This window comes from Corythoichthys intestinalis, chromosome 18 (assembly GCF_030265065.1).
Source record: "Corythoichthys intestinalis isolate RoL2023-P3 chromosome 18, ASM3026506v1, whole genome shotgun sequence".
NCBI lineage: Eukaryota > Metazoa > Chordata > Actinopteri > Syngnathiformes > Syngnathidae > Corythoichthys > Corythoichthys intestinalis.
Genome location: NC_080412.1, coordinates 44,893,402 through 44,909,889, shown reverse-complemented (window position 1 = coordinate 44,909,889; position 16,488 = coordinate 44,893,402). Strand labels below are relative to the sequence as shown.

At 39.1% G+C, this 16,488-nt stretch overlaps 1 protein-coding gene across 2 annotated transcripts in view; it reads right to left on the bottom strand.

Moving 5' to 3' along the window:
• Positions 1-16,488, bottom strand: part of LOC130906380 (androgen receptor-like) — an 83,383-nt gene that overhangs the window by 23,097 nt on the left and 43,798 nt on the right. For both annotated transcript variants that reach the window (XM_057820660.1, XM_057820659.1), the window contains exons 4-5: positions 9,549-9,815; positions 7,189-7,333 (exon numbers count right to left, since the gene is read on the bottom strand). In XM_057820660.1, the coding sequence (XP_057676643.1) occupies positions 7,189-7,333; positions 9,549-9,815 (412 nt within the window). The remainder of the gene's footprint in view (positions 1-7,188; positions 7,334-9,548; positions 9,816-16,488) is intronic.

Here is a 16,488-nt window from a genome sequence, read left to right as displayed (position 1 = left end):
TACAAATTTTGACAAAACAATTTGGAAATGTTTTCTCTTTCTGGTCCCAAAATGTTGATTTATAATTGGCCAGTGAAGAAAACAACAGTTTGGACACGAAGGTTATGGTGTCCTGAAAAAAGGGACCCAACCTGGCCATTGTGAACAATTTTTTCTTTGAAATATAAAGGCAACATCAAAGTCATGCAAATTTGGCCAAAATAGTTCTTAGGTGTTAAAGGGTTAAAGAAAGTTTCTAGTGTTTACTTTGGAATCGCCGCATTCGCAGCCATTTTTAACGTTACGCGCATGCGCAAAACCACAAGGTAGCAATTTTTGATGGGCTGCAAAATTTGTCAGAACACCGGTCGTTTTAGCCTGACAATCGATCCAAATTTCTATCATTTTCTTGGTGTTGCGATATGTGTAATTACATGAAGTGGCATGATATTAATCCAAAAGGCATGCGTTTATGGATAAATGATGGAATATTAACATTTCCCCAGGTGTTGTAATCCTCTTTAACAGCTGAACAGGACAGAGCACACGCAAACACACGCGGGAAAATTACCGACCTCGTTTTTATTTACCGCGCCATGACCTTATTGCACATCGCGACAGGTATGCTCATCACTAGGAGTGGGAACCTCAAGGCAACTCACGATACGATACGATACGCGATACAAGGCTCACGATAACGATTATCTCACGATATCACGATACAGCAAATATCGATATATTGGTCAGAAATTTGATACATGATATTCTACGATACAATTGTTGAAACGAAAAAATACTGTTTAAGTCATTTATTAAACAGTGACACCTTTTCAGTGCAACATTGCTGTAAAATATAAATCCACTGATAATTGTGTACCTGCACATACTGTATAGAGGAAACAAACCACAACCACTGATATTTCTTGTCGAAATCATGATGAATGGCACCCCTAATTTCTTAAGTTTTCAATCTTTTGAAAATTTTTAACAGTGTTGTACGTGTCAGTCAGCAGTTGAGCTTGGAGTGGGGCAATGATAAAATTGGTGGGTCTTTTCTTTGTATATGAGCTTTGTTGTCAAAAGCATTGGTTTGAGCACTTCCACCATCTGCTTCAGCATTTGAGATGTCAGACTCAATCAGTTACATTCTTCCTCACCTTAAAAACAACACAATAAATAAAAAATATTAGTTACTCAATAGCTTTTGAGTTGAAATCCTGATTTTTTGTGTGTGTTGGAAGTCTTGAGTGAATTAAAAAAAATATGAATTGAATGTATAGAAATTAAAAATGCACTAATTACTTATTTTTAATATGTAGGCTACATTAATTATCATGCATGTCACCTTATATATCTTGGAAGCTATTCAAACCGTTTTTATAGCTTACTGTATCAAAATGGCAGTCATAACAGTTTATGTAGTAAACTAGATGGAAAGTGATACTCAAATAATATCAAATCAGTCAATTCATGTATGCTTATTCGCTATTCATTTTCATCCAGTTTAGGGTCCTGGTTGATTTTGTGTCATTCAACACCAAATGTCATCAAAATAATACATTTAAATTAAAAAATCAATTACTAGTACATTGCAAAACTTTCTTACCTCAAGTAATGCTCCATAGAAATCCAGTGTCCAATTAGTCACCAGCTGCCAGCGAACCTTATTTTATTAGACAATTCTTGCATACAGCAAAGTCCTTGTTCACCTTACTTCCTTTATTGTTGGTGTAAAATCCAAAGTGTGTCCACATGTGTGATTTTCAGCAATATTTTTCCCACTTTTTCCTCCACCGTTCTCACGAAGCTTTTATTTATTTCAACCACTTGGGGCCGCTCTTGTTCTCTAGGCGACTTGTGCGCACTTTACCTTAACCGCCACTGTTGAGCGCCCCTAGTGGACCGCCAAGGGATTGCTCAACAAACATTGAGCAGTTTACAGCATCCATACTCCATTGTATGGCCAATATGTCAAATAAAAGTATCGATACTTGGCGGGAGCATATCGATAACCGATCGGGTTGCAAAATATCGCGATATATCGCTCTATCGAGATATTGTCACACTCTTACTCATCACCTACTATGACCGCTCCGCCAATTAATTTGTAATATTTCTCTGATAGCCTGTCTTTCATGTGTAGTCCAATCTCTTGTCAGCAATTACGTACAAGATTTGGCTGCTATAGGTGCACTACGCCTTCACTTCACTCGACCGTTATTCAACGGCTGCTGAATTTGGTGTCTCATTACAATTGCTGTGCCACCTTTTTGTCCGCCTTGGCTTGCTCGGTACGAGATAGTAAGCAGCCAAGTGGCAGGGAGCACTTCAGTCCATTAACAAGTAGCGCTCGCATTTCTTTCAAATAGCCGAAATTACCTAGCTTTTCTGAATTATACGGGCTGCACCAGCCCGTAATTCGCAGTTCCAATTTGAAGATGCTAATCCAACACACCTTGAAGAACAACCAAGTAATCTGTCTTCTTATTCCTACTCTCAATTTGGTGATTTAAATGTAGTTTTAAAACTTGGAACTGCCTAAATGGAGTTACAGAACACCATTTTCATGACCGATGCACATCCATTTTCTATTCCGCCTTCCCATTTGGGGGAGAAAAAAAATGGAGCAGAGTGGTTAGTGTCCTCACAGGTTTGATACTTGATTTGAATATCGTACTCTGACTTTTTCTCACATTTCAAAACCAGTGGCGCCACCAGGGGGTGGCCAGGGCGCCCCCTATATGTTGCCTGTATGTCGTTAGATTGCAGTCGCATCTGTTAATGCATTTCATCACAAATGGGATGAAAATACACTTTACACCGAGTGAATTGTCGAGATTAATCAGGACTTTTATCGCAATACGAATGGCGAAAGACTTGAGCAATACTCTCCTCAAACTAAAAATAAACACAAATTGGCAGCAATGTATTAGTGCCTTCAAACAAAAAGCTAAAAGTGCTTACTTCTGCAACTTACATTATTCCAGCTGGATCTTTGGCGCGCTTTTTAACGATGTTGGCGTACACTGCCAGCCATTTGCTTTGCATAATGCTAGTTGTTTTGTTCGCAAAGAGCCCAAACAGCAAAATGGCCAGCATTTCCAACATCCAATTTACTGGACCCTCACTAATGTCTCATGAATAAAATATGTATGAAAAAGTATCTGAACCTTATGGAATTACACAATCACATCTTTGCATAAAATCACCATCAAATGTGATCTGATCTTTGGCAAAATCAGACAGATGAAAAAACAGTGTCTGCTTGAACTAAAACCACCCAAACATTTATAGTTTTTTTTTTTTTTTTTTTTTTTTTTTATAATTTAAGTTTTTATTTTTTTCCGACTCACAAATAATACACAGTACTTTGTACTTACAATAGTGAATAAAGATCGTCCATTTCTCGATTCATTGCTTTTCCTCTTAAAGGAAACGAGAAAAAAATAACACAATAACTTGAAAAAAAACAACAAAAAAAAAAAAAAAAAACAACAGAAAAAAATTAATTAATTAATAAATAAAGAATTTGGGAGCACATCAGGAATTGTTTTCTTACCCAGCAAGATAGGGATGTACTTTTTTGTTTGAGCGTCAATTGAAATCCATTCTAACTGGTTTCACGTACTCAGTCCATTTGGACCATATCAAGTAAAATCTATCCATCTGCAATGTAAGTGAAAATGACAGCTTCTCCATAATGTAAATTTCATGTATAATATCTATCCATTCCTCAAAAATTTATAGGTTTTTATAATTTAATGAAGATAGCATGCAAACAATGACAGAAGGGGGAAAATAAGCAAGTGAACCATATTTTGTGGCCCCCCTTTTGGCAGCAATAACTTAACCAGACGCTTCCTGTCGCAGCAGATTAGTCCGGCACATCGATCAGGACTAATCTTGGCCCAATCTTCTCTACAAAACTGCTGTAGTTCAGTCAGATTCCTGGGACGTCTGGCACGAATCGCTGTCTTTAGGTCATGCCACAGCATCTGTTTTCCGAAATTTCTAGGTTCGCGGTGAATCAGTAACAAACACACTTTTGCTCAATAGACGATGTTTAGTGATTAGAAAATGCAGAATAAATGAGATTTATTGATTACAATCCCACAAGAGCAAGCAAACAGATATCAAAAACAAGCAAACAAATGGTAACGTGATGCTAGATTTGAGTTCGTCAATCTCAGAATCCCCGCGTTACGTTACAGCACAACTAGTTGTCCCTTAGAAATGAAAATCGCTTACCGTGACAAACGAGTGGGAAGCCAACAACACTCCAGTAAAGCGTCAAAAGGACAGAAGCTGGGCGATCCGTACTTAATCCACCAGCGGACTTCCACAATCAATAAACATCGTCTATTGAGCAAAAGTGTGTTTGTTACTGATTCACCGCGAACCTAGAAATTTCGGAAAACAGCATCTCAATGGGGTTCAAGTCTGGACTTTGACTTGGCCACTTCAGAACGTGTATTTTGTTCTTCTGAATTCCTTCTGAAGTTGATATACTTCTGTGTTTTGGATCATTGTCTTGTTGCAGCATCCATCCTCTTTCTAGCTTCAACTGTCTGACAGACGGCCTCAGGTTTTCCTGCATAACTTTTGAATTCATTCTTCCATTAATGATTGCAAGTTGTCCAGGCCCTGAGGTAGCAAAACAGCCCCAAATCATGACGCTCCCTCCACCATGCTTCACGGTGGGGATGAGGTGCTGATGTTGGTGAGCTGTGACATTGTGTGTTACACCCAAACAATTCAACTTTGGTTTCATCAGTCCACAGAAGTTGAGTGTCCAAGTGCCTTTTTGCGAACATTAAACGAGCAACAATGTTTTTTTTAGACAACAGTGGCTTCCTCCGTGGAGTCCTCCCTTGAACACCATTCTTGGCCATTGTTTTACATATAGTTGATGTGTGCACAGAGATATTGGACTGTGCCAGTGATTTTTGCAAATCTTTAGCAGACACTCTAGTGTTTTTTTTTACCCCTCGGAGTATTCTGCGCTCAACTCTTTGTGTCATCTTTGGTGGACGGCCACTCCTTAGGAGAGAAGCAACAGTGCTAAATTCTCTCCAATTGTAGACAACTTTTCTGACTGTCGATTGATGAACATCCAGACTTTTATAGATGGTTTTGTATGCTTTCCCATCTTTATACAAATCAACAGTCCTTGATTAGATAGCTCTTTTGACCGAGCCATGATGCATATCAGACAATGCTTTTCATCAAGACAATTTTTACCAGGTGTGTGTTTTATAGTGGGTAGGGCATCTTTAAACCACTCATCTGTGATTGGGCACACACCTGACTTAAATTGTCTGGTAAAATTTGGTTTCAATTGCTCTTTAAAGAGCATACGACAGGAGAAAAAAAAGTCTTAAATAGCATTATTATGTTAATTAGAATCATATTTTGAGACGATTCGACTATGTACAACAATTTAGCAAAGCGCAGATGACGAGAAATTAGTCTTTTAATCTGCCGGATAGCCACCCCTACAATTATAGGGCTCTAGCGTCCCCAACAGGTGGATGACGTCAGCGGGAGAATGGGCTCATCGGTTTTACTATTCAACCCGTCGAGGGGATTCACAACGAGGAAAACGTGACGAAGAGAGCTGCAAAATGTCATTGTTTCTGTCTCTTTACTTCAATATTTTTACAGGATATTCTTTTTATCAAAGTATTTTCCCCAATTGCTAAATAAATGGCATGCTCATGACAAATAACAGTCTTGTGCTAAATGGAATATGAAATAATAAAAATGCACTTATTCAGGACGACATGGCATAATTACTCCATAATGGTCAAAACTGTCCACTTCACCTTTACTGTCGCACCTCCCGAACGATCTTTTATGACCCCTAAATCGGACATATGTCATTTCCCTTCCCCGGCTTCGGAGAATGTAAACAAACCAAGAGGCGTGACAGCTAGCTGACATGCTAACCCGAACCGAGTGATGTTTCAAAGTCTTCGAAGCGGAAAATCACACATAACTAGCCCGGATTATTTGACATGATGACTGGGTTGTCGACTGTCTTCGCGGATCGGCAAATCGCCCGGTGGAGAGCAATTTACTGTTCGTTCCCCGGAGGAGGGCGGCTGGATTTGTTGTGCAGCTAACGTGCAGCTAATGTGCACGAGTAGAGCTTTTTACATGCCTATCAATGATCAAACGTAACTAGTCCTTTATTTAAAGAAAGTTTGTAGTGTTTACTTTGTAATCGCTGTATTCGTATTTGCCATAATACAAAACAAGATGTTTACTCACTTCCTCGTAAGTCCAATGGTCCCTCAGTAGTAGGGCTTGTTTTGGCCAATGTCCACGGTGAATGGGAACCTTTTGAAACTCCAAAAAGGCACACATGCCTCTCCCTCATACAGCAAGATTTTTCTGCAGCCGTTTGGCTGGCGTGATGTGAAAAATAAACGTATTAATCCGCAAAATCAGATGAATCCTTAGTCCTTCTCATACGACAGTACGGCTGTATAGTGGATAGGACTCCTTCTCCCGTACACGTCACAGCGCCCTCCTCCTCAATGCAAGACCGAAGCCGGAAGTCACTCATTTTCATGGCGTGGGATTAAAAAAACGAAATAAATATAGCGATCGCTTCCACACACATCCAAGCGGTCCATATCATTCAGGAGCATAAAATACCGTGTGTATTATGAAATAAACATGCTTTTTCGTGTCACATGCACTTTAAGTCTCCTTAGGCAGAGGGTTCGCTCACTTATTTTTCCCCCTTGTGTCATTGTTTGCATGCTATCCTCATTAAAATACGAAAACCTCTAAATGTTTGGGTGGTTTTAGTTAAAGCAGACACTGTATTTTCATCTCTGTGATTTTGACACAGATCAGATGACATTTGATGGTGATTTTATGCAGAAATGTCAGAAATTTGAAAAAGTTCAGATACTTTGTCATACCACTGTAGGTAGTTTCTAAATGGAATACGGAGCTACCTGTTGCAAACGTTAGGAATTCCTTCCACATGCTGGTCCACTGTGAATCACTTTCACTCAGTGTTTGAATAATGAGAACTATTCTTCCTCACTTTAATCCCATGGTTTAGAAGAGTGCAACTCTTTCTACGCTATGAAAACAGCCTTGAATATACATGTGTATTTTTGTGCTCATTTTAACGAAGGTGTCTTGAACAAGCGGAAAAGATGATAGTGAGAAATTTAAGAAAAGACTTACTCGTTGAAGACGAGATCCGGCGCGAACCACAGCATTCTAGCATTGGCGTTTTGAAAAGACTTCCACCCCATGGCAAACACCATCACACCCATCCACGACTGCTGGATGACGGTCATTTGGTCATCAACATGGAGACTGCGAAAACCTACAAATGGTGATAGTGAAGCATGAGTATTCAACCATCGTAACATGAAGACTATAAAACAACTAGAAACGGCAATTTCTGGAGAAATTACTCTGGGTCTTTGATGTGTGGAGATACAGATCTTAGTCCCACCCAGGTTGGTTTGGGGGCATTTCGGGGACAATATCAGGTCACTTCCTGTTGATTTGGGGACATTTCGGGGACACGTCCAGGTCATATCAGATCATTTGGGGACATTTGGGGAGGCGTGTCCTGGTCATATAAGGTCACTTTGGGGGCGTGTCCTGGTTATATCAGGTCATTTGGGGACATTTGGGGGACACGTCCTATTGATATCTGGTCATTTCCTGTTGATTTAGAGACATTTGTTTTTTTGCCATTCAAAATCGATGGGAAATTTGGACGTCCATGGCCATCAATGGCATCGACTTACATGTCCGTCAATGAAATCCAAGTACATTGGCATCAATAGAATCAACAAACACGGCCGTCAATGGCATTAAACAAAATGCCATTGAAAATGAATGGGAAATTTGGACGTCAATGGCCGTCAATGGCATCAACATCCATATGCGTAAATGGAATCCAAGTACATTGGCATCAATAGAATTGATATACATGGCCATCAATGGCATCTGACTAAATTGGCCTCAATTTAATGTTAATGCCATTGGAAATGAATGGGTGTTTTCCGCAATTTCCAGGTTCGCGGTGAATCAGTAACAGTCACACTTTTGCAAAATAGACAATGTTTATTGATTAGAAAATGCAGAATAAATGAGATTTATTGATTACAATCCCACAAGAGCAAGTAACAGGTATCAAAAACAAACATAACAAGGGTAACGATGATGCTAGATTGAGTTTGTCAATCCCAGAATCCCAGCGCTACCGTTACAGCACAACCAAGTGTTCCTTAGCAATGAAAATCGCTTACCGTGACAAATGAGCGGGAGCCAACGCTCCGGTAAGGCGGCGAAGGAACAAAGCCAGGCGATCCGTACGTGACCCGCTGGCGGACTTTACTGGTCGCCCGGAAATGCCCGGTTTTTGTAGGAACGCGCCACACAGGGGCGGAGACGGCCTACCTCCGCTACCAGGCGGCGCGGCCCCGTCCAATGACAAAGCTACTTTTGGTTCAGCCCCTCCAAAAAGGGGCTTTTCTATGCGTGGTTCCCAGGTTGTGCCGTCCGGTAGCAGATGTTGTGTTCCCACGGTAAATATTATGAGTGCAAAACAAGTTATCTCGTGAGATTCCCTCCTAACTATGGAACCCAGAAATGTTAGAAACAATACTATGGTGCAAAACAAGTTATCTCATGAGAGTCCCTCCTAACTATGGGACTCAAGCGCGTGCTATGGTGCAAAACAAGTTATCTCGTGAGATTCCCTCCTAACTTTGAAACTCAAGGTAAAAAACAATAGAAGTTGTTATAATCTAGGTCACAGAAGCAATCATACATCACAAAGGTATAATGTAATATTTTCCCCCATCAATGGGGAAATTTGGACGTCCATGGGCATCAATGGCATCGACTTCCATATGCGTCAATGGAATCAGGAACATTTGGGGGACACGTCCTATTGATATCTATTCATTTCCAGTTGATTTGGGGACATTTTTTTGCCATTACAAATGAATGGGAAATTTGGACGTCCATGGCCGTCAATGGCATCGACTTACATATGCGTCAATGGAATCCAAGTACATTGGCATAAATAGATTCGACATACATAGCCGTCAATGGCATCAGTGCAATGTAAATTCCATCAGAAATGCCACTGGAAGTGAATGGGAAATTTTAACCAAAGTTGCATCCCATTAAAAATGAATGGGAAAGTTTTTGGCAAATTTCCGGGGAGCCGTAAATTTTTTCCGAATTCTGTATACAACTTTTATGACCCTCACTGTCCCGGATTTTTTAATGTCCAAATTATGTGATTTGGTCAAAAATTGTAGGAACAGATACATTCGGAAAATTTGTTTTTCCAAAATAATCGGTGAAAAATCTGCATTTACGGGCGAATGGAAAATTTTTCGGGATCGTTTGAAAAATTCCCTTTGTCGCGTAAAAAATTCCAGTCGTTTCGATATTCGAACAGATCGGGCTGTGCGGCGCGCCGAATAAATCCCATTAAAAAAAAACAAAAACAAAAACTGAGTAACACTATCTGGGTCTTCTCCAAAGACTCATTTGCAAAGAAACAGTCTTACCTGGGAGTCCTTTCGCCCATTTGACGACTTTGACTAGTTGTCTTTCTCCAAGCTGGTTGAGGCTGGTGAGCAGGGTGTCGGCCGAGTCGGGCAAAGTGTAATCGTGGCCCGCGTTGACCACCTCCGGCTCGATGGACTCCAGGAGGTTAACGAAGACCCCCTTCATGTTGGGGTTCAGGTTGGATTTAATGGACAAACTCGGGATCACCGCCGGTGGATCCTGATCTTTGGCAATTTTCGGCTGTCCGATCTTTTTTAGTTTGCGTGCTACAAAAAACAAACAAACAAAAAACACAAATGCAGTGTCAAAACAGAGATAGAACTGACAAAAAAAGTCTTGAGTGGGAAAGTCACTCGGTAACGCTTTACAATAAGGGTCCCTTAATTAACATTATTTAATGCATTTTTAGACAGTAACTCATAATTCATTTAATCCTTTATCTAACATTTACCGTATTGGCCCAAATATAAGACAGTGTTTTTTGCATTGAAATAAGACTGAAAAAGTGATGGTTGTCTTGTATTCGCAGTCTAGACATTATACCCATTCAAGACGCTAGATGGCGCCAGATATCATTGAAGCGATGTTCTGTCATGACAGATCTCGGCTACTCTCAAGTTTAACCAGTTTGCATTATTTTATTGAAATGTTTTTTCCTTATTCAGATTTGTTTCAAGACTACAGTTACCGTTAGACTTCACTTTGATGGTTAATGCAGTTATTGCAATTTTGTTATTTTATCACAATAGACTGGTTTATTTACATTTCAAAAACCAGAAGCCATTAATTTACGAATATGATTGCACCTTTTTGCACCCATTTTCCAAACCCAACAGGAAATCGGGTATTTTGGATTGAATATTGAAAAACATGCCATTTTTGCCAAAAACCAGGGTGCACGTTTGAGAACGTTGCGCCGAGGCAGTTAGTTGGATCCTCCTAAAAATTTGTGAGACTCTTCATGAGACATATGAGATGTTAAGTTATCAAAATGGTGAGTTTTCATTCACGTGCCTGACCTGGGCGGAGTACCAAAGGGGATATTTATTATATTATTATAATATTATTATATTATTTGGGGATTAGGGTTTAGGGTTTCTTCAGGGCAAATGAAAATGGCCAATTTGAAGTTCTGAACATGCTCGAAAACTCAAATCTAAACTATCAAAATGGTGAGTTTTCATTACAATATATCGAAATGGTGATATATCGTGATACTTTGTATCCCAAAAGGTTATCGATATGCTCCTGGCAAGAATCGAAATATCGTTTAAAATGAAAATGAACCAACAATTTGCAACCAAAATCTTCCACCATAATAGTGTCTCAATTAACTCTAAGGCTGCATTTACTGTGCTTGATGCCCCAACACATTTAGACTGGGAACGTTCGCTCATTCGAAACCAGAGCGTTCAGTCATTCTGTCCGATTTTCAGGGGATTTACAGGTCACTTGCTGTACATTTTAAGGCATTTACAGGTCATTTCCTGTTGAGTTTGAGTCACTGCCTATTCATTTGGGTGATTCCCAGGTCACTTCCTGTTCTGTAACTCAAAATAAACAGGAAGTGACCCATAAAATACCCTAAAATCAACAGGAAGTAACTCAAAATCAACAAGGTAAATGACCTTAAATGGCCCAAAATTACCTCATTGCCCGGCATTGGCTGCCACTGACGGCCATAGATGTTCAATTCGTTTGAAGTGGGAGGGATGGCAGCGAATGAACGGACGTTCATTCGTTGCCACCCTCCCACTTCAAATGGATTGGACTAGGGCTGTAGCTATCGAATATTTTACTAGTCGATTAATCGATGGACTAGTTAGTTCGAATAATCGAGTAATCGGATAAGGAACATGAAAAATTAAAATACCCGAGCTGAGCCTAAAACAGTCTAAAAATATTTTTTAAATGAGAATCTATGTACAACAAAAGAAAAATTGGCTAACTTACACAGAAAAAGTCCGCGAGCTTAAATGCTATACAATGCGAGTTTAAAAAAACAATTTTTTTTTTTACAATGCTCTTAACAAATGGTTCAGACACATATTCCCACAAAAAACGGTCAAATATACCTTAAAACTAAATCATGAATGCATTAAAAACATTAGCGCAAACAAAAACTTGGCTAATGATGGTCTTAACAGGGAGCAGCTGGTTTCAGCCATGAGAAATGAGTTAAATCATATTCATTGGTCTTAACAGGGAGCAGCTGATTTCAGCCATGAGAAATGAGTTAAATCATATTCATTGTTGCCACCCAAATCAATTAAAACTACATAAAAAAACACTTTCAAAATAAACCAATACAACGCCACTTTAATTAAACGAATACTCGAAGCAACAAAATTTAAGTCGATTATTTTTTTCTAATCGAATACTCGAGTTAATCGATTAATCGTCGCAGCACTAGATTGGGCGTCTACGAGTGATAAACTCATTCCAATTCACAGCAGAAGCTTGTTTTTCTGTTTATTATTTCTTTGTAGAATATTCTAGAACGTATCGATTATCGTTGCATCGCCATATCGTCAGATCATCGTTATCGTGAGCTTTGTATCGCAAATCGTATCGTATCGTGAGGTACCAAGAGGTTCCCACTCCTAATTCACGGGCTGACCTGTGCGAGGCGTTTTTTTGTGTGTTAGGGTTAGGGTTTAGGGTTCACACTCTGCTACTTCTTCTGTGGGAGAAAAAAAGATACGATGTACTTTTCAACGACATATATTAGGGATAAATTGGTTCATCAGATGACAGCAGTGGAGAACTGCTTTGACTCATTAAGGCTGTTGTTTCACACTCTGCTACTTCATCTGTAGCAGAAAAAAAGATACGATGTATTTTTCATCGTGCCAAAGTCAGACATTTTTTTGACAAAACACCAAATTCAGAAAATGACTAATAACTAGGGATGGGAATTGATAGGATTTTTACGATTCCGATTCCATTATCGATATTGCTTAACGATTCAATTCTTTATCGATTCTCTTATCGATTCTAATTTGGGGGAAAAGAAGAACAAACGTTTTGATTGGCATCGAGTTTGTTTAATCAGAAGTCACAACCTTACAAACTCACAACGAGATCAAAAGAGGCCCAAAGCCTCAATGTTAACTGTGGCAATAAGTGGCAAATACACAAAAATGTGTAACATTTTACTGAAACATTTATCTAATAGAAATAAAAAATATTGGTATATATTGGCAGATAGGTTGTTGTTCTGCCTTTGGCAATATGTGTTAAAGCAGGGGTCCCCAAACTTTTTCCTGTGAGGGCCACATAACTTTTCCCTTCTCTGATGAGGGGCCGGGGTCAGTTTGTAACAGAAAAAGTGTGACGATTGCAGAAGTGCATAAATGTAAAAAAATATTGTTTTTCAGAAAGCCACAATCAAATAACCCTTTCTGGATTCTTCACGGAATGAAAGTAAATAAAATAAAACTAATAACATAATATAATAATAATAATAATAATAATTAATAAAAACACTATTAATTAAATAGATAATAACCAAATAACCCTCTCCGAATTCTTCAAGGAAAAGGCCAGGAAATAAATAACACGATTGAGAAAAAAAAATAAAAAAATTCAAAATGGCCGGACCAAATGTGGAGGCGGGCCGTATTTGGGCCGCGGGCCGCAGTTTGGGGACTTCTGGGTTAACGTGTATTATTTACCATTACATTGAAATGCATGCCTTTTAGTTTTTGTGGCGCTTACACGCTCAAGTGGGGGCGCCCTTGCGCTTCCTCACGCGAAGAAGAACGCGCTCACGTGAGGAAGAGCGCGCTTACACCCGAAGAAGAAATGCCGCATACAAGCGAGTGAGCGAGTTAGTGAGAGAGGGAAACACTTCTACGAGCCTACGTTCTTTGTTAATGTTAATATCTGCAGAGGCAACGCCTGTATGTATCATCTTTTGTGTTGTTGTTGTTGTGTTTCCACTCGCGATCGGACACTTAAATCCAGTTGTGTAGTGGTTTGAACGATGTGCTAATGCTAGCGAACGAATGCTAAGCATTTGTTATTACTGTTATTAGCAGCTAATCATCGCTGATTTACGTTAATGCAAACCTGTTTGTTTTTGGGGACGAAATTGATTTGTTTCATTTCTATTCTTAGTTTCAGTCTTCAAGTGATGGTTGAATAAAGTCAGCAAATTATACCAACGTCTTCTGCATCGTCATTTGGGAGTTTAGCTAGCTGTATAGCCAGGACTGAGCCTTAGCCTCTCTGTGTGGACAGCGCAGTCGTATTCCCTCCCGATGCAGTTAGCTCCACCTTGCAATGACTGCAAGTCGCTTTGTTGTAATTTTTCCTCTGGAAGTGAAGACACACTTTCGAGCGTTCGAACCTACGTGCTGTCATTGTTATGTTTATGGCTGCAATGCTCGTGCTTACCCGTCGTAACCTTTGATTTTCACACTCTTTCCTGGTGAAGTGTAGTCAAACTTTGGAGCGAGTGGTTCTTGGCGCCATGCTAGTTTGATGCGTCTGGACAACAAGACACGTCACGACGCAATACGCGTCTTTAGGAATCGTTAAAGGGATCGTTAAGGCTTTTTCATTGTGATGTCGAGGCCTCGAAACACTCGGAACCGGTTTCGAATTGGAATCGGATTTCGATTCCCATTCCTACTAATAACTCCCCCATACAACGTTCAATCTTTTTCATATTTGGCATGTATGTGATGTATCCCAGCCTGAACTCGACTTCATTTAAATATCACCCATTAGGCCTGGCGCCCCCAGCTGGGAACAGAAAATGGCCTTTTTTACGAGACCGACTCGAAGGGAAAAAAACTAGGGGTGTCAAAATTATCGCGTTAACGCGCGGTAATTAATTTTAAAAATTAATCACGTTAAAATATTTGACGCAATTAACGCACATGTCCCGCTCAGACAGTATTCTGCCTTTTGGTAAGTTTTACAGCAAGGCTTTTTGTGCTGTCTAACAGCGACCTCTTGTGGTCGCTTTGTGACATGGTTTATTGTTTTCTTGCCAGTTCAATATGGCTGCAAGACGTCTCAGGCTGACGCCTACGTTGTAATGTTGTGCTTATATGATCCTTGGACAAGATTTGTCCGTAAGTATGGTTGTTGTAAAGAATGTACATATTATGTTAGTAAGCAAAATGTTATATTTTTTGTATGAGACGCTTTTTGTTTATGTTTAGTGAACCTGTATAGCGTGCTAAGCTAACGTTGTTGCTAATGCAATCCTTGTGTACTTTTTTTTTGTAGTTTTATGACAGTCTAAAGAGGACAATGGTTTGAGGCTATTTTATTAATAAATCAGTTGAAAAAGGAAGAAGTCTGATTATTAAGGCGTCGTTCACTAGCTGTCTAGCTTTGGAAAAAGTAGACGCTTCAGAGTGAGGACAGCATAGACAGATTTAAGTGACAGTCGAGTGAAATGCCCACTACAGTCCTTATGTACCGTATGTTGAATGTATATATCCATCTTGTGTCTTATCTTTCCATTCCAACAATTTATTTTACAGAATATATATATAATTTACAGAAAAATATGGCATATTTTATAGATGGTTTGAATTGCGATTAATTACGATTAATTAATTTTAAAGCTGTAATTAACTCGATTAAAAATTTTAATCGTTTGACAGCCCTATAAAAAACCTAATGACCCCCCCAAAAAATCACCGAAAAGAAATTGGAGAAATCAACACAGGACTCCCGAGGGCCCGTTGAGTCCTGCTTGCAGGGCTAACAATTCTTGTAATGTTACTTAAACATTAGTTATTGCCTAAAAATGCATTAACTAATGTTAATTAAGGGACCCTTATTGTAAAGTGTTACCAGTCATTCATACAAATTCAGGAAATATCAATTGAAAAGCAGACTTGGCAGAAGGCGTGATCGTCATTCTGAGGTCATTCATTTTCCAAATCATCAATTGGAGAGATAAAAAGCTACTGTGGTTTTTTAAATCTTGAACATCAAAAAATAATTTAGCCAACAATACCAAGACTAATCTTCTAATCTTCTGAGTAAGTGAGTCATATTGAACAGATGAGTTTCGTCTGGTGGAAACATCTGTGGTCGCTCATCCTATCTCAATGCTCTATTTCTAGCTCTTTTAGCTTTGCATGTAATGCAAAAGCAACCATCTATGTTATTCCTTTTTTTTTTCCAAACTGTTTGGCACATCGACACGGTTCCAATACCAAAATGACCGGAATTCTCGTGAGACATTGACCCCCCAAAAATTACTGTTCATGCCAAAACACAGGTTTAAAAAAAAAAAATACATTAAAAATTTCAAAATTGATGTAGTCCTACAATTTTTATCCAATTCACATTAATTATACATTTTAAAAAATCATGAAGGTAAGGGGCATAAAAGTTACCTTAATTTTCAGACTATAAGCCGCTACTTTTTTCCTTCATTTGGAATCCTGCGGCTTATATTCTAATGTGGCTCATTTGTTGATTTATTTGGGTCATGCCATAATTAATATTGTCTAATGACAGTTTACGGCACCCTTGTCAAATAAAGTGTTTCCTAATACCATAAATAGCCATTAATGAAACAACTGGAACAGTAACTGAAGAAATAATTAACACAGAACATGAATTTTGATTGTTATTATTTAAATCTGTAGTGCTGCAATGCATTCTAGGAGGCATGTTGGACAACAACAGTGTTGACAGCAGGTGGCAGCAGAGGTTGACTGTCACCTATAAGGGAGCGGTGATGGCCAAATGAAGCTTTGCAGCCAATTTGTTCAAAGCTTCATGGTGGTTCATTCGGTCTTATGACAGTCGTATGATGCCACTATCAAATAAAGTGTTACTGGTTAATATCTTTTGGTGTAAATATCCCATAATACAGTGAGGACAGCTGCGGCTTATAGTCCAGTGCGGCTTATCTATGAAAAATGACGTTTTCAGATCAAATTTGGTGGGTTGCGGCTT